The 19,206-nt window shown below is 41.1% G+C and overlaps 2 protein-coding genes across 3 annotated transcripts in view; both read left to right on the plus strand.

Annotated features, from left to right (window-relative positions):
• Nucleotides 1-4,169: 4,169 nt before the first annotated feature.
• ptger4a (prostaglandin E receptor 4 (subtype EP4) a) lies at nt 4,170-7,693 on the plus strand. Of its 2 annotated transcripts, XM_048243630.1 has the most exons (2): nt 4,170-5,168; nt 6,740-7,693. In XM_048243630.1, the coding sequence occupies exons 1-2, from the start codon at nt 4,374-4,376 to the stop codon at nt 7,271-7,273; spliced, it is 1,329 nt and encodes a 442-aa protein (XP_048099587.1). In that variant the 5' UTR covers nt 4,170-4,373; the 3' UTR covers nt 7,274-7,693. The 2 variants fall into 2 exon arrangements, with proteins under 2 accessions (XP_048099587.1, XP_048099588.1); XM_048243631.1 differs by lacking the exon at nt 4,170-5,168 and having other exon boundaries at nt 6,532-7,693.
• A 6,783-nt stretch (nt 7,694-14,476) lies between these two features.
• Nucleotides 14,477-19,206, plus strand: part of loxhd1b (lipoxygenase homology PLAT domains 1b) — a 29,829-nt gene continuing 25,099 nt past the window's right edge. Inside the window, exons 1-5 of the mRNA XM_048244529.1 lie at nt 14,477-14,744; nt 15,390-15,504; nt 17,480-17,560; nt 17,960-18,144; nt 18,704-18,802. Coding sequence (XP_048100486.1) covers nt 14,477-14,744; nt 15,390-15,504; nt 17,480-17,560; nt 17,960-18,144; nt 18,704-18,802 — 748 coding nt within the window. The remainder of the gene's footprint in view (nt 14,745-15,389; nt 15,505-17,479; nt 17,561-17,959; nt 18,145-18,703; nt 18,803-19,206) is intronic.

Consider the following 19,206-nt stretch of genomic DNA (forward strand, 5'->3'; position numbering starts at 1 on the left):
GCAGGACAAAAACACAGCTTGTCATGATGAATGGAAGGAGAGAGGAGTGTTTCTCTTAATGAATACTAATTACAAGACCTCTTGGATGGCCAAGTTGTTACACATTTGCTTGGTGTCCCTGAGAAAGTCGGTTGTGTGCAGGGGATATGAAAGTATGAGCTGACTGCTTCCAAGTCACAAACAACAGCTATTGTCTCTCAGAGACCCTCCATTTCAGGGGTATCACCGATGCTATCTGTGTGCCCGTGCAGAAGAAAAGTCCAGCGTATGCTGGTAAACACCACGTTCCCACGCTCCTGCACAAGTCACTCCACTATTTTTGTTGTCTGAAGAAGGGCTGTGATTGTTTTTAGCATATTCTTTTCATGATATCGGTCACATCCAATACCGTCCTGTTTCTGGACACATATTTGGTGTCATGGTGTGGATAAACATCTGAGTTTAAAACGTTTGGTATTCAAGAGACCAGTCGTCTGTGGCATAATTAACCTTGGCTTTTAGTCAAGCTGTAACAACTGTCAAGAAGGTTTTAAAAACAGTACTTGGACAACTCATGCAAACTTCAGGAATGTTATCTTTGAGAGGGTGTGGGAACTTCTTGTTTCTGGATTAAAAGTATGCCAATGCTGTTAGTAAACAAAAACATTTGCAAAAAAAAAAGTTTTATGCACAAGTATTTTGTACAAAATGAGTATACATCATACAACATAGGTGACTGTATAAGTTAAGGTAAGTGTAATATGGTAAATTATTAAATGCTTTAGTGGAGAAAGAAGCATTTTCAGAGATGGAAATCACAGAATCTGAGCGTTGATTTTTATGTCCAACCCAGACCTTTAAAAATGTAGTCTGGCATACAGTTTCAGTTCTGTAGAAGGATGTTGATATTTGACAGCAGCAACCACTCTAATTGTTTATGGTTTGTGTCCCATTTAGAGGGCCAAAGAATTGCAAATTTCATGTGCAACTGAAGCAGATGGTGATGAAGTGTCTGTGTTTGAGAGGTGATGTTTCAAAAGTCTCTCATCCACCTTTTATGCTTGGCCATTAATCAAAGCAAATATTGGTCGATTGGCTGCACTCCGTTGCCTTACATGCTCCAAGACATTTTCATGCCTTTTTTCCAATGGCCCGCACAGGGAAAAACACATCTGATCTGTTTGACCAGCTAACGGCTCTGCAGAACTTAAAAGGGCGAGATGATCAGATGCCCTTTCATGGCAGTGAATGAGCGGAGGCATGGATTCATTCTAAACTCCATTTTAGCTGTCAAATACAGAGATACATAAACCATGCATAATATCCATGCATCAGAGTGGCTGGGCTGACTGTCCATCTCATGGAGAGGGGTGGGAAAACAAGACAAACCAGCCAACAGAAATGGCCTGAGATCACAGTCATAAATTGCCACTGAGCTCCAGTGTTTGAAATGAGGTTAGAGATTCACTCTGTTTGTTTTTTTTCCTGATTAGTGATTCATTCATTTACTTCCCAGTCCATTAAAACAAATACATTCTTAATGGGGGAAAACATAGAGCACAAGGAATCCCTACATGAACATGTCTTTGTGCAACTGGGTCCTGCAGTGTCTGAGTGATGCGGAGCTGTTTGGAGAGGAGAGAGTGAGGAGAGAGTGATCAGCTCTGCTGGTGGTCATGGCCTTGGAAGTGCTGCTCACATCCTCTGCACTGCACACAGGTACAGGTGTGTAAACACTCTGTTCAGCCGTCCAGTGGACAGATACAGCTCTGGCACTTGTGTTTGCGCACGCCAGATGACTTTAAGTCACATTTAAGTAATCGATGGCAGATAAAAATAGAGAGAGAGAGAGTTTAAAAGCTCTTTAGTGCTTTTTTAAGATCATTTATTTTGTTTTGGCTTTTTTTGTGGGCTCTCTTTTCTATTCATTTTACAACTGGAGTCTCAGATGTGATGGTTGACCTGCGGGTAGGGCTAACGATCCAAATGAGTCCTTGCACCCCAGTGCTTATCAATGCATTCCTTTATGGTCATATGATACATAATTATTGATTATTTTTACTGATTTTTTTCATTTTTTTTATTGATTATTGATATTAATTACCTGATAATATGTTTGTGTGTAAATAGCTGGTCTACACCAAAATAAAGTAAGTAATAGCTGTTAGAGGACTCTCTGCTATGATTTGCTGTGGCCTCATTTCACAACAGGCAGGTGGAAAAGAAGATGTTGCTTGAGGAGCTTTTGGCCCCAAACCTAATTTATGAGTGTTTGATGGTGAACATATGGCATAGCTAAGGGCTTCATGTCATGTCTGAGACTATATGTTCACATGCAGCTGACAACAGGAAGTGAATCTGGTGCTTTTCAGTCCAGAGAATCACATTAAGATGTCTGACCAGGACCCTACCCAATCAGATTATAATACAAGTCATCACCGGGGTAACATAGTCTGCACAAGTGTTTCTCGTCCTCTTCTCCTTTATTGTCACAATTCATCACCATGGAAACTTGTGTTTTTCCTTATGCTATCCCTACTCCCCTTTCTCCTCCTCCTCCTCCTCTTCCTCCCTCCTCAGCCTGGTTCTCTTCCTCTTCTCCGTCTTGTCTTCCTTGGCTTTTTCCAACAATCAAACATGTCTCTGCCATAAACCCATTACAGTTGAGAGGAATTCATAATGACCATTTAGCCATATGCAAATATGTACATTTGCAACAATTTAGCCCATGTTTAGCCTAACTTCAACTCCATGTTTGTCTCCATACAGAAACAGAGAGAGATGTAGAGATTGATAGAGAGAGAAAAAGAGAGAGACTTCAGTGATGCTTTTCCAAATAGTTCACTTATTACTTTTGCAATGGCAAGCTTTATAGTGGCAAAGCATGGAACCATCTCTCGAAAATGGGGAGCCATCTCACAAGGAGATGCAATTTCATTAACACATTTCATCAACACATTAAATTTCATTAAATGTTAAAAATTTGATGTTTGAAAATACTTCTGCTGATTAGTTCCATGGGAAATCCCCACAAATGTCCACTTCAACATTAACATCACTGATCACATGACTTGACAAATTAAGCGTCAGTACCTTGACTAAAAGAATTCTCCCTCAAGCATGTTGAATTATGTGCAGCGATAAAATAATTCCCATAAATGTTACCACAAACTCAAACTTTTGATTTCACTTCAAATATATGGATAAACATTACACTGGAGGGGAACTTCAAAGAATGAAGGATTGGAATGGCAACAATTCTTTTCACTTGGCTGGCAGGTCTATAAATCTGTCTTTACTTGTTGGTAAATAGAGAGGAATTATTGTATTCTACTCAGAGTGGTTGTTATGGCTCGAAATAGAAGGGCCTTCAGCAATTGAAAAGCCAGGTGATAATTTGAAACCTCAGCTCTTTTTATACAGCTTAAGAATTTGTGGCTGCAGGTTTGTTCCCTCCCTCTCTTGTTCCTCATACATATATATATCATCAGATAGATAAGGAGTGCTTGCATGAACAAAGCTGAGGAAGTATAATAATAAGAGTAAAACTGAAGGAAGATTGCTTTGTTTGTAAATACATTCGAAATATCCATTCAGCATTGGTAATTTTATTCTAATTTTATTTATTTATTTTAAAAAAAGAGTGTTTCTATTTTTTGTTCAAAACAACCCTTACTCTGTTCCAAATGCAGTGGTGATATTGTGGCAGGAACATGAAATAACTTTACTTTGTACAAAAAAGTTTTACCTTAAAGCATTAAAAAAAAAAGTAAACTTACAAAATATATGGGCTAAAATATTGGGTGTAGAATGATCTACACTGAATAAAAAAGGTAATACACCATATATCACTCAATATATTTTACAACACTGTCAAACTAGAAAGGCACAATATGGGAAGAAAGTCTATAGGCTGAACTCCATTCTTCTCTGTGAAGACACATTTTGTTCCTGCTAGATCACGGAAAACTTGAGAGTTTGGAGCAGTTTCTTAACATGCTTAACATACACAACATATTTATGTCGCTTGGCTCAACTGTATGATAGGTGACATCCATGTAAAATAGCCTGTCCTTAGAGATGAGGTCAGGGCGGAGTAGAGAGGAGGTTAAATGCCGAGGGGGGGTTCTTTTTCTTTTCTGTTCTTTTTTTGAAGAGCCGTTGAAGTGGCTTATTTCGTGGTGGGAAATGAGACAAGTCACCCCTCCATCGGTACGCTTGCAGACTCGATGCGCGAGAGAGCGAGACGACTGGCAAAAATGAGTTTTACAAGTGGACATGAAACTTCAATCAGTACTTTTCATGGAAAGCTGGAAAGAACATTGAAATGCACTCTTCGCACAATTCTCCAAAAACAGTGATATGTGCTGTTGTCCTTTTCCGCGTTTTTCAGAATGGAAGAAACTAAACTGAATAGTACTACCGTCTCCTCGCGGAGCATGATACCCACCATTCCCTCGGTGATGTTCATCTTCGGAGTGGTGGGCAACGTCATCGCCATCGTTGTGCTTTGCAAGTCCAGAAAGGAGCAGAAAGAGACAACGTTTTACACTTTAGTATGTGGTCTTGCTGTTACGGATCTTTTAGGGACCGTCTTAGCCAGTCCCGTCACTATCGCTACATATGTCAAAGGCTCCTGGCCGGATGGGGACCCGCTGTGCCAATATTTCGGATTTGTCTTACTATTCTTTTCCTTGGCCGGTCTTAGTTTAATATGCGCAATGTCGATAGAAAGATACCTTGCAATCAATCATGCTTATTTTTACAATGAATATATCAACCAGAAACTGGCAGGCTTTACACTTTTCGGGATATACATGTCCAACATATTTTTTTGCGCGTTACCAAGCATGGGTTTTGGGGAGATGAAAATGCAGTACCCACAAACCTGGTGTTTCATTGACTGGAGGAGTAATGTGACCACAAACGCAGTCTACTCCTATATGTATGCGGGGTTCAGCTCTATCCTCATCCTAGTTACCGTCATCTGTAACGTACTGGTGTGTGGGGCTCTTATCCGAATGCACCGGAGGTTCGTACGGAGAATGTCACTCGGGAATGAACCGGGACGGAATTCTGACTTTGGGAAAAGACGCAGCTTTGGTCGCTTGGCGGGTGCAGAAATCCAAATGGTCATACTGTTGATTTGCACATCTGCCGTCATCCTAATTTGTTCAATTCCTCTTGTTGTAAGTCTCTAATACATTTTGCACTCACATGCGCAAACCTAAAATATATAGGCCTACTTTTCAGGACGACCCCATTAAGGCAAACACGGCACTTTAGGTTTAGCTGAAACGCATACTTGTCATCAAGCTACATTTGCTGCCATAATTAGCCAAAATCTGAATGTGTTACTTTTGAATGTATCCAATAACCTATAGCCTAACATCAGCTGATTGAAGAGAGTGGGTGCATATCGTTTAAGTGAGCATGCCACGTTTCCTGATATTGTTATATTCATTAGAACTCAAACAGTAAGGGTTGTTTCATTTGCCCTTTTTGTTTTGGCCCCATCATGACATAAGTGCATTTTGGCTGGTAGATTATTAACTTGCAAGTCATGTGTTTGCATTGTTGTAGGGATAATGTTTCCACATTCTAGAAATGGTAAGAGGCTCTCAGAAAAACATAAAGTCCTCACTCAGTCAAGTGTGCTGAGGGATTTGTCAAAGGAAAGTGCAAGAAAAACAGAATAATCCTGATTGCATAAAATGATGTCTGCACACACACACACACATTCAGAGAGAAAGGGAGAGGGTTAAATGCAAACACATTAACACACAAACATTTAATCAGCATTATATGTTTGACTGTGGACTTAAATTGGTAAAATATGTCTTGTCTTCACCGTGGGATAGTGAGAAACGTAATTTCGATCTCTTTGTATGTCTGGAACATGTGAAGAAATTGACAATAAAGCTGACTTTGACTTTGACTTTATAGGATGACTTTTTATGAGTTCAAAGCAACTCAGATTGGATTAGGCTGCATAAGGCACTTACTGTGTTTTCAATGCTGGTGCTACTAATGGTGGGCTAAGAAATTCCACACATCAAGCCCCTGCCCTTATTTTGAAATAGATTTTGGTTCTTCCCAGCTTTGGCCTTGGACAAGTTCTTAGAGTTGCATTACCCATAGTCTTAGAAAACCAGATGGCTGTTCCTTTGGCAGATGTCAGTCCTGTTGTTTGCAACTCAACAGGAAGGAGTCCCATTGTGTCTGATGATGTCATGTCACTAAAACAGTCTGAAGACTTTAAAAACACACAGTGTTACAGTAGCATTGTCTCCCAAATTGATCAACCAATGCTATTTTTGAGGTCCGTGCAATCGGTTCAATTTCAAAAATGACATTCTCTGGAAGTTACTCCGTGTAGCACATTCTTGTCTTAGTTGTCAGATATGTGCTCGTACTTGTTGTGAGGGATTACAGCAGCAAAAAGGAAGCAACTCTTTTAACGGCAGGCAAAAAGCTGCAGTATGGGTCATGCAGTATAATGAGATCAATGGCAGCCTACAATATCATGGACATACATAATGATAGCTTGAGCAATGTTTTATGTTAACACTGTACTTTGTTAAGTGTCTCTCCAGCCACCTGTGTTTTGGTCTGCAGGGTCCATTGTGATGTTGCTTTAGCCACTACTTCAGTGTCCATATCAATCAGTCCTCTCTGTTAAATGGGTTTATCAGGCCAGTTTCCTGTATTGATTGTTCTGCCTCTACCCCTCTATGGTCTGCCCATGACGTTAAACCAGGCCCAGGTGTTCATCAACCAGCTGTACCTAACAGAGGTGGAGAAGAGGATTGAGAAGAACCCTGATCTCCAAGCGATCCGGATTGCCTCCATCAACCCCATCCTTGATCCCTGGATATACATCCTGCTGAGAAAAGCAGTGCTCCTGAAGCTCATTCAGAACATCAAGTGTCTCTTCTGCAAGGTGGGGGCCTGTCACCCAGGGCAACAGGGAGGCCAGGGGGCCTTTCACTGCCGGGATGGACAGCAGCCGTCGTCCGTCACCTCACGAGACGGCGGCTCGCTGGCATCTCACGATCTGAGGGAGGTCAGCAGCACCTCGCAGACTCTCCTCTACCTGCCCGAAGGCTCCGAGGGCTACAGCTGGCCGGCAGAGGAGCCGCCCGTCGACAGGCAGCACAGGTCTGAGCGTCCCTCCCTGGAGGCAGGGGACAGGGCAAGCTATGTCTCAGATGGCCCATCATCCGAGGGGAAGGACCTGCCTCCGAATAGTGCCCACGTAAGCTATCAGACATTCCAGATGGAAAGCATCTGAGATGTGCAGAAGAACAGAAAAAAAGAAACTGAAAAACTATGCCACTTTTTGCATCACCCACACAAACAGGCATTCCAATACACACATTCACTCAGTCAAACTTACTGATTCATTTACATTACATTTGCATAAACACATCTCCAGACGCAAGGCAGCTGAGAAAATATACTTCCATCCATAGATTAAATTAGGCTCATGAAAGTCAAAATCCTCAGATTGTTGGATTGTGGACATTAGATATTTATGTCATTGCATACATTTTATATATCATAAAATGAATTATGTTCAGGAGGGCTCTTAAAGGATAATTCCGGTATTTAGCACTTTGAGTCCCTTTTCTGGTTTGTTTTGGATGAACTAGAGTGGTGGACACCGAAATTTTGACGATGGGTCCTGTCTCGACTTTTCTGACTCGTTTTGAATCGCCTTTGACTACTTCAGAGTAGCTGCCTATGGGCATGCACAACCATGTCCTTCAAACAACCCTTAACGTTTGTTTTCAAAACTGTGCAACTCACTGAGTGGTTAGTGGTGTTCGTTGATTATTAAAAACAAATATATCAGCGCAATGTATGATTTTCAGCCGTGTTATTTGCTATAGTGGAACTATTTTTTCAGATACCTCACAACTGTGTATAAACTTCTGCTCAATATTTGAGCCTGAAGCATAGACAGTAAAAGAATGTCTCGCGGAAAGACTACAACCAAATGTAAACAGCCCCCGTTACGTGGCGCAGTAATATCATTGCAATGAGTCTTCCAACAGAAATCAATGGGATTTTACGAAATGCCAAATAAAACATGACAGAAACTGTATTTCGCTACGCTACTTGTTTTGGAACATCAACGAACACCACTAACCACTCGGTGAGTTGCACAGTTTTGAAAACGAATGTTAAGGGTTGTTTTAAGGACATGGTTGTGCATGCCCATAGGCAGCCACTCTGAAGTAATCAAAGACGATTCAAAACGAGTCAGAAAACTCGAGACAGGACCCATCGTCAAAATGTCGGTGTCCACCACTCTAGTTCATCCAAAACAAACCAGAAAAGGGACTCAAAGTGCTAAATACCGGAATTATCCTTTAATGACAACTGTTTTGTTTGGTATTTTCCATGTACCAAACATTAGATACCACGGCAAAGACACTGAGGAAAGTGTGTGTTCATGTTATCAAAATGCTTCTCCTAGATATGTCAGAATGAACAAACTAACCACTGTCTTTGTATGTCTGCTTTTGAGTATATTTCATGATGCGGTGCCATTACACTACTTAACTTGTAGAGATGGATATCTCTGTATACTGGTTTTACTGAGATTCTGTATGTGAATAAAACTATGAAATAAAATTTAACCCTATTCTTGTACAGTATGTATTAAACAGTGTTGAGTTTCTGAGCCATCTGTTTCTAACTCTTTTTCACAGGGTATTTTGCTAATCAGTTGGGAAATAGTTTAGGAAATAGATACAATACTAGACAGAGGAGGACTGTAGCACTGCTGCTGTCCCGTGTGTCTCCCGGTGCTCTTGGAAGGGTTAAGTGTTCGTTAACAAGGAGAAGGAAGAGATTCATATCCAGGCACTTGGCAGGATTGTAAATGTTTAAAAGGCTTTTATTTTCTAGGAATAAAGTATTCAAATACACTAAGGCGTATTGTTGAGGTATATAGCAATTCATTGATGCTTTATTCCAATAACTGCACATTTGTACATTAAGTAAATATGTATATACACTCTTTTGATCCCATGAGGGAAATTTGGTCTCTGTATTTATCCCAATCTGTGAATTAGTGGAACATACTCAGCACACAGTGAACAGAAGCACACACTATCCCGGCGCAGTGAGCTGCCTGCAACAACAGCGGCGCTCAGGGAGCAGTGAGGGGTTAGGTACCTTGCTCAAGGGCACTTCAGCCATGCCTATTGGTCGGGGTTCGAACCGGCAACCCTCCGGTTACAAGTCCGAAGCGCTAACCAGTAGGTCACGGCTGCCCCAACTTAACACATTGACCCTTTAAAGATAATGTCTTTATCTACTTATAACCTTGAGATCATTTATTTGGTTATCAGGGTTAATTATATACATTGATAAAGGTAATCATGGTCCTCATCAGGAAGTTGAAAAAAAACATGAATGTGGTCAGCTCTAAAGCAGCATGGGGTGCACTCCAAAACTCTTCACTTCCATACACGCATGCTCACACACGTTCACACACGCACAAACAAACACATCATGTTTTTATTTCCATCTGGGTTCAAGACTGCAATTTCAGGATCAACAAATCCACCAGCGGACTATTAAGACCACATTAGATCCATGAAGACTAAGAGAACGTCCCTCTCTAGAAATGGCAACAATAAACAAGGTCCACAGCGTGTCTGCCGTCCAGAGTGATTAAAACATGGGGCATGGGGAGAGACAGACAAATATTCTCTTCAATCAAAAACACAAACACAAAGAGTGAGAGAGTGACATACCAGAGGACCAGCTCCCTGATATCTAAAGCTATTACACTAATCCCTGCAAACAGATGCCTTCTTCTGGGCACTAGAGACACACACAGGGCTTTAGCTCAACTGTGGGGGGCCGCAGGCAAGTAGAAAAAACTTCCAAGGGAACCAAGGAAACTTTTTCTTAGTCATTCTGGGATTTTGCCAAAGATTATTTTCATTTTAGTTCCAGGGCTGTCTTGACTGTCACTCTCTGGGGTGGGGAGGAAGATTTTGTCAGAGCCTGTTGGCAGTCACAGGGAGCCCTATAGGCAGTTGCCTATTCCACGTGCAGTTGACAAACCTATTACAGTCTAAATGACACGTCCCCTCAATTACTGTCCATTCCAAGGAAAAGTTCATGATCCTTAAGGATCAAGAATGATACGGACCTTTCCCAGAAAGCAGTCTTACAAGAAGGTCACAGGTACAAAATGTATTTGGATGTTAAGAAACTGCTGGACTATGATTCACAGACTTGGAACAAGCTGTTCAGTTGTAAAAAAAAAAAAAAACAGTCTTAAAATAGCAGGTCTTTGGTACAGACTTGTGAGTGATATGAGAGCTGACTACTCCTGGCCCTGAGCACAGTCAACATGATGGAGCATCCCAGAGAGAGGCTCCTGAGAGAAGGGTAGTGTGACTAGAGCAGAGGCAGGGGATAGAGATAGATAGATAGATACTTTATTGATCCCCAGGGGAAATTCAAGGTCTCCTGATGACCAGAGCTTTAGGCTAGGAATCTCCTAGCCCCTCAGTGCACCGCTAATGCTTGCATAAACATGTGAGGGACTCTGCATGCAGACTTAACCCTGCAGTTCAAAGCCAGGATCAGCTGCTCGTTCCCATGAAATGATTTCTGAATGGAGCACAGGCCTTCATGAATTAGAGGACTCAGCCTATAGCAAGAGTCATTTACATGTGGCAGAGAGGCCTGTGTGTGTGTGTGTGTGTGTGTATGTGTGCTTGTGTGTGTGTGTATTTGTGTTACATAATCTAGGGTTTTTGTGTCCGCATACATCACACAGAGCATGCCATTTTAGCAGAAGAAGAAATAAAGTCTGGGGATGTCCTAATCTGGCACTTTTATTAATTGGGTCTGGACATCATCTGTAATGTCCTTGTTCCGTATTTTTGATCTTTCATTATTGCAGCTAATTTGCAGTTGCAATGACTGTTGATTACAGCGAGGAATTATCTCACAAGCAATCACTTTCTAGTCTTCTGTTATGGGACAGCTTGGTGAGCACAGGAGAGAAATACTGGCTTTCCTTCATGATACTGCTCACAACTGTGTGCGTGTGTGTGTGTGTGTGTGTGTGTGTGTGTGTGAGAGAGAGAGAGAAGAGAAAGAGAGTACTTGATTATTCTGCCTTTCAGGTGCACACTAAAACACGATTTGAATTTGAATCAATAGCAGGTTTAATTGAAAGATCAAAGAGTGGTGGTAACTAAAGGAGAGGGAGAGAGGGCGAGCGGAAGAGTGTCTCAGACCCCTTCTCTCCCAGCCACTGCTAGAGTGACGCACTGGGTTGAACAGAGGCCACGGAGCACAGATTGGACTGGATGGAGCTTTGATTTCTGTTTACGCTGAGCTCATCTAGATCATGTTGGGCCTCTCAGTTTCACAGCCTCCCCGTTGTTGTCAACAGAAGTTACCAGGGAAGGCTATGGAACTGCCCAGAGGCCCGTTGGTTACTGTGATGTTTCAGAGTATGGCAAAACACTGTATTTTTGCGTAGGGTTCTGAAGCATTGGAAATAATGGCACATGGCATGAGTACATAAGTAATGCCAACCACTTCCAGGACAACAGAGGGAACATAGTTACAGAGTTCACACCCAGTTTATTATGAGGACAACTGGAGGTACATTTTCTGCGTCCCTGTCCACATTCAAACAAGTTCGTTTTCAAACACAAATTACAGAAAAATTGGAAGGCACATGTCATGCTTTTGCCATATTTGTGTAATGATTCACTGATCCTTGCTTGATTTAGCACATTTATCACAACCTCAAACCTTTGTATTGTTGCAATCCAATATGGACAATAATGATCCACACAGTCTACATTTATTACATATCACACGTTTCTCTTGTATTATCACAGTCACTCTACTGGAGCGCCCTTACCAACGAGAGAGCCTGAGACTGCACAAACACAGCGTTCAGTCAGCAGCTAGTGTTCTGTAAACGTTCTGATATTTTGTACGTGTGCATGCCTAGACCTGAAGAATCGTAAGCACCTAAAATAATCCCATCAACCCCCAGGGCCTCTGGAGAGAAGCAAGGGCCCTTAATCTTAGCCAGCATGAATGGATCCACAATAATTACTCAAGTATGGTACAGCCAAGTGCGCAAATAAATCAGTGGATGTTTGCGCTGTGTGCCCCCTTTTGTATCAGGGAGTGTGCAGTTTTTTCAGTTTTTTTAGAAAGCCCAACTGAACCGAGTGACATGATTTGAAAAATGATTTCCTGCGTCGTATGGCCAGGTGGGCAAGTTGAAGGATCTCAATTAATCTTAGAGAAGTATGTGGTCAGACCAAAAAGTGAGTCTCTGAAAAAAAAAAAAAAAAAAAACGTTGACAGAAGTTGTTGTGCAGCTCATCCTATCAGAGGAGAGAGAGAGACAAGATCCTACAATACCAAGAGGCAGTCAAGACATACAGTATGTTACCTGGTCTCACCCAAACTTGATGTCTGAAACAGACCCACCAAAACTACAGCAGCTGCAGTATCCAAGTATGCAGGTCCAGAGAGGCTATCTTTGGGCATTTTGCAGTCTCAGACGCCTTCTTCATTTCCGACCCAACTTCCTGCTTAAACATTGGGATATTCGGTGTTTGTTTTCTCGCATCTGCGCGACATGTCCCCCTCCGCCAATCAGGCCATCTCTGTTTGCATTTGGATCTCTCCGGATTCCGAAAGAAAATAAACTCTCCCAACCTTGGGAAAAGAATGCTCTCCTGCATATCATGACAATCCCGCAGTTTGGAAGTGGGTGACACCACTGGAACAGTGGACGTGAGGCTGGCTTCTGTGAAGGAAAGTTCATGTGCAAACCTCTGGCCTTTCTGTAAGCAGAGACCGGACCCTTCGTGAAGCTGACTGCACAACGGATCTGGAGGTGACCTGATGCTGTTCCTGTTGATGTCTTTGGGAAAGGTTTGAATATGGATGGTAAAAATAATATTTGCTTGAATAAAAACCCAGTTGTATGTATGCAAATAGAAACTTTAAAAAGGTTGTTCTGTATATGTTAGTATTGATACAACGCCAATTCCAGTTAGATTCTGTCTCATATTAAACTTACTAAATGAATTAAACAGTTTCATTGCATCAATCCGCTTATCTATTTATTTATGTGTAATTAGTTTAATTTATTTTTTGTTTACTAATTTAGCTGACACTTTTATCCAAAGTGACAAATGACGACTGACATTCAAGCTACAGTGTAACATGAGTATTTTGATGATGATGATGATGATGATTATTATTATTATTATCATATTCATCCAAAGTCTTTAATCTTTTAGAGGGTCCATCTCTGCAGTGATGAATAAGTGCTTTGCCTGGTCTTTGTGAGAGTGTGCATTAAGGTGTCCCCCATGTGGTGATGAGAGGAAGTACAGATGTTTCTCTATGGGCCTCCCCACTCTCATGCTCAAGCACAACCAATTCCAGATCATAGTCATCTCTTAGTTTCAGCGCTACAGGACATCAGCAATCAGAAGTGGATAAAGAGGCTACCTGTTGAATGAGAAGCAAAATAGTTCATAGTGTATAGGGTACTGCTTGTCACTATGTCATATCATTAAACATAAGCAATACATTTAGAAAGTAACTCAAATTAGTCATACACCCTAACAGAAATGATAAAAAACAAAAACAGGAATCTTCTACAAATATCAGGATATAGAGGCAAATATACACTAGGGGAGTGTATAAATGTGCAATTTGAGCTGACTAGAAACTCCAATAGGTGTCTACTTACAGGTGTGTGTGGGTCACATGGAATTCTTAATGAAACAGCAACAATAGTGGTTATGGTTTGTGGAGCGTGGAGCGCAGAGTGTGGGGAGGACAGCCCTGGTCGAACTTGGCAGCAGACTGAGCTGGCCTGCTTTCTGGCTCCAGCTCCCTGGCAGGTCGCCACAGCATCACAGGTCAAAGAAGTCGTCTTTCACTCTGGACGTACGGGAGCCAGTTACAGTTACACAGCAGTAAATAAATTAAAGATTCCCTCGAAAGAGAAAAAAAAAAGAAGCCACAGCGGGCGGCGGAGGAAACCGAAGAAGAGGATGACGACGCTAGGGAGTGGGAACCAAAGACGAAGAGGAAAAGCCAGGTCAGTGGCACAGATTGTACTGGCAATACCAGGAAGAGCCGTCACACAAACACAGAAGAGTCTGACTCCCGAAGCGATGCGTCGGATGAGAGAGCAGCCAGGAGAAAGTAGGAAGGCAGTGGGAAGCTAAAGGTACAGACCAAGAGGAGGAGGAAGAGAGCCCAACAGGAGGAAGAGGAGGATGGGCCAGAGGTGAGTAGTGATGGATGGATCAGGGGCGAGCAGAGCAGCAGCGACAGCGACAATGCAAAGAGCAAAGACAAGAAGAGGAGAGCAGAGAAGCTTCCGGATGTTGTTGTGTTAGTGAGCGAGGGAAACACGAGGGAGAGCAAGAGGAGAGCGTCTTCTGTGAAGGACGCCAACATGGGCTCCAAAGACAAGAAATCCAAAGACGAGAAGAAAAAGAAAAACAAGGGGAAGGAGGAAGAGGACGCAGATGAGGACTCCAAGAAGAAGAAGAAGAAGGAGGAGAAGAAAAAGAAAGGAGCGGACAGTGATGAAGATAACAAAAAAGGGAAAGGCAAGAAGAAGCCCAAGCAGCAGGACTATGTGGAGATCTATGAGAATGAACTGAGAAACTACAAAGAGGAAGCAGTCGAAAACTATGAGGATGAGTACCACAAGAAAAAAGGTAAGGTGGAGTTTTTGGTGAAAAAGAAAGATGTCATGGATTGATTTTTGATTATCTCCACTCTGAAGTATTTTAGCCATGATCCCCCTTCACCCTCTGTTTACCTGTGTCAATTAATCAGTTGATCGTGCAGACAAGCCACAATAGCTGAAACTGTGCCAGTTCAAGGGTTGGGCTATTGTGACACTTCAGGAGAAACAGACAAAGAAAGAAACAAACAAACAAAAAATTTTTTTTTAGAGAGAGCCCCTAAAATATCACATTTTTTAAAGGACACTCCATGTGTTGTGTTACCAGTTTAATGTGTATTTAGCATCCCTTGGAAGTTGTGTTATGTACAAGCACATCCTTAACTATGGTGGAATATGAATGTGTGCCAGGGAACCCACAGCAGTGTGGAAGATTGACACCATAACTCCTCAGCGCACACATGATGAATGGACAGGGTCTCGAGCTGACCACTGGAGTGGATCAGCCATATGTCTCAGTGTCAAACAGCAGCCTGTGTTACACACACATTAATTATACATCGGTGCGTACTAAGGCGGCCTTGCTCGTGGGTCGTGCCTCTTCAGTGGGGTCCTAAGGACTGCTGTCCATCTCTCACTATCCTGCTCTTTTTCTGTGGGCTTGTACCCCTGGCAGTGTATGAGGTGGTCACCATCACGGGAGACGTCAACGGAGCGGGCACAGATGCCAATGTGTTTGTCACTCTGTTCGGAGATTATGGCATCACACCTAAGCTGCATCTTGCCAGCAAGTGAGTTCCTGCATAACAGAGGTGCCACCCAACACACATCTCTTACACACATCTTGCAATTTCATATACCAAACAAAAGAATAAATGCCCGTGTCAGATTGACAACCTTTTATGACTTTTTCATGCACTTGGATAATTCTGTATTAGTTAATGAGAAAGCCTTACACAGTTGTTTACTTTTGGCTGGTCATGTAGCCAGATAGGCACTGCAGAAATCCCTACTAGAAGCTTTGCTGTAGAGGTGTAAGTGGTTCAGAATGTTAAACCTTGTTATTTCTCTCCCACTCCACAGCACAGAAAAGAGGTATTTAAAGCGTTTTCACTTTATGTTGACAATGAAAGGGAAACTAGTCAAGGATTACTTCCTGATTGTGTTTGTGATTGTGATGTCGGACTGAGCCTTTTAATTACTGGACATGATATTCTAGAACCTTCTACCATGGGCCTTTGTGCTAGGAACCATAACCGTAAGTCAATCCATTAAATATGCAGAATTCTGCTCAGACATGAAAGTGTTAGAGGAGGCAATGTCACACACTTCTACAAAGAGGAGACAAAAGACAGGGTATCAACTCAGCTAATGAGCTTATGGTGTTCAAGAAAAAATATTGTTTTTTTTCAGATCATAATGACACTATGCCCAATGCAAAAGTATATAACAATAGTGTATTAAGAGGAATTTTCAGAGTTCTCAATGCATAGAAGAAAAACAATAGTTATGACAAAATATATAATTATTTTTGTTTCTTTATATGAAATAGGTAAAACTTTGTGTAGGGTGAACATTGGTAAACAACACACGGACATTGGGACAATGTGTAAAGTATTTTCACATAGTTGCTCTTTACTATTTACGTATATTTGGGATGCCAAAGGTTAAATGTTTAAGGGTGTGTTAAACGTAATGGATTTTTTTAGGGTGTAAATAATCTCAAGCTAAAGCTTGATTTGGAGGATTCTAAAACGTATACTCTATGTATGAAAGATTACTGTGATTTTTTTTTTTTAATAATGATATGAACTGGTGGGACAGCTAATTATTCTTAAAGTGGAACAGAATTTGTTATTTTTCCTTTCTAATGTTTACATTTATAAAAATGCATTGTGCTGTTTGGTTATAGGATAAAGTGTTAGAAAACTTAACATTTACCAATGTTCATCCTAATTCATCACAGACCCTTCAATGCTCACATGCTCAAAACGGTTAAAGACCTGATACTGAAAATCTGCCCAGACACACCATGGTAAAAGGCTAGAAGATCAGTGTGCAGTATTCAGTGGTGGGAATATTAAGGTTCTTTCAAAAATGCATAGCACAGTGTTGTATCTTTCCTAGCCTGGTTTGGCTATAAAAAACTGCAACACAGTACTATGTATTTATATTTCACTCATGGTGAAGTTGACATTAATTGTAGTATGTGTGCTGGAGTTATGCATGGCATTTCATACAAGGGAGATTGATGCAATGGCATGTATACAGGACTTTTTTGCTTTCTCGTTGATTTGTTACGTGTGACTGGAACATTATGTGTTTTAAATAGCTACACCAGGTGCGGTAAGATGTAACTATTGAAAACACACTAATGTAAATGTGAATCTAAGGTATGAAATGAGTTTTAAATTATTTTACATGACAGAAAATGTAAACTCATTTTGTTTTGATTATGTAGTGTTAGTACTTCAGTGAGATGTGTTGTTGTGAGATAATGTGGGGAGTTGAATTTTTCATTAGATATGAAATCATCATACAATATAACTAAAGCAATCAGTGATCCATGCTCTCACATTGGCTATCACATATCTAGCATTGTTGATCCCGTACTATTTTTGTCCCATAATCATTTTTAAATATGTGTGTGGATATGCCAGTTAGCTTGCAATTGGTGTTAATTATTCATTAACTGACATTGGTTGGGGTGTGAAAAAGAATTAATGCCACAGGCATGTATGTCTGGATCACCTTCTTGTCTAACAGGAGCAGAACAGCTTTTGAGAAGAGCAAAACAGATGTTTTTCGGCTCAAAACTCACAATGTTGGACCTCTGAAGAAAATAAGGTATGCCTACCATCACAGAAAACCAATATTCTCATTTCACAGTACAGAATCAGATACAATATCCAACTCTAAATAGTTTTCTTAAATTGATTTCATCCTTTCATCCATCCTCACTGCATATGTGGCAGCCTGCCCATTCATGTTGCCAGTGTTTTCTAACCGCTGAAAGTTATTCATCTTATCTGTGATGGTTCTGATAGATTTGATAGAAATGCGGATTGCAGATGTGATGTCCTTGGCTGCTCCTTCAGAGCTGTCCAGTCCGTAGTGAAAGGCCCAGTCTGCTGAGCACGCTGTGTCCCTGTGTGAGAATGTGAGATGTGTGTGTGTGTGTGTGTGTGTGTGGAGACACATGTAGTCTACAGGGAGGGTGACAGTTGCTCCTTGTCTGTGCTCCAGAATCGAACATGATAACACAGGCTTGAATGCCAGCTGGTTCCTGGACCGCGTGACTGTGACCGACGTGAACAGGCCTCACCTGCGCTTCTACTTCGCCTGCAACAACTGGCTAAGCAAAGATGAGGGAGACCACCTGTTTGTGAGAGACCTGCTGGGCAGTTCAGATCCCATGGACATGCCAAAATGTGTGTGCTCTTTCCATGTGCATAGAAGGAAATGGTTATGACAAATGTGGTTGGTTGTTTTGCTAAAAGAGAGGAGACTGACAGATACTGCTTAATGTTAGAAAGCTAATTTCCCCATGAGGATAAGATGAAGAACCTTTAAGGCCTCTAGTTATCAGCTTGAGGGGCTTCTAAGGTTCTACACAACTGAGAGTCTAAGTTCAGAATCTAATCAGACTACAAATAATGGCCATTTTATACAAGGCTTGAGAAAAGTTTTAAAAATAGGCCTATGTCAATGTTTCTTACCTTGCTACAGCCATCATTTAATATATGTCCTCAGACATCCAGACAAATTGTGTGATGATAACCTGATAATAATACATTTTATTTAATCTGTATAAAAGGTTTAAGCTACATTTGGAAAGGCCTATGTCAAAATGTTATGTCAACCATCTCTTGTCCCAAAGAACAAAATACTGTAGTTTGTCTCATGTCTAAAAGGGTCAAGGTATTTATATTTGAATTTGCAAAGTGTCCAACTTTTATTATGTCATATGTTTGTGTTTCTTTCAAACAGACAACAAATATATTGTAAGTGTGTTTACACCTGATGTTAAGGGAAGTGGAACAGATGCTGATGTCTTCATCAATATTTTTGGAGAGTTTGGAGACTCAGGTAAATGCAACATTAATATTATTACCTGACATTAGGGAGTATATTCATTGGTCTAAACATAGTCATGAAACATAAAGTCATGTGGTCTTCAGGCTTACAACAAACAGAAAAATATCACTATTTGAACTTAATCTACATCAGTGGTTCTCAAAGTGGGGTCCATGACCCATTGCCAAGGGGTCCAAAAATAGTTCTAGGAAATTATAAAGTTGAGGTTTATCATTTTAAAAATTCATATCTACAGATGGCTCCCCTTTTCACCCATAAAACAAGCAAGTTGTGTCAATTTGATCCCACCCACATTAATATTTAACTTGAACAATTTCACTGAAGAACCATTACTACTGCTGCTTAGCTTGGCTTATTTGTCAGCTGATGAAATGTTTGATGAGTCAGTCCATGTC

This window comes from Alosa alosa, chromosome 5, assembly GCF_017589495.1.
Source record: "Alosa alosa isolate M-15738 ecotype Scorff River chromosome 5, AALO_Geno_1.1, whole genome shotgun sequence".
Lineage (NCBI taxonomy): Eukaryota > Metazoa > Chordata > Actinopteri > Clupeiformes > Clupeidae > Alosa > Alosa alosa.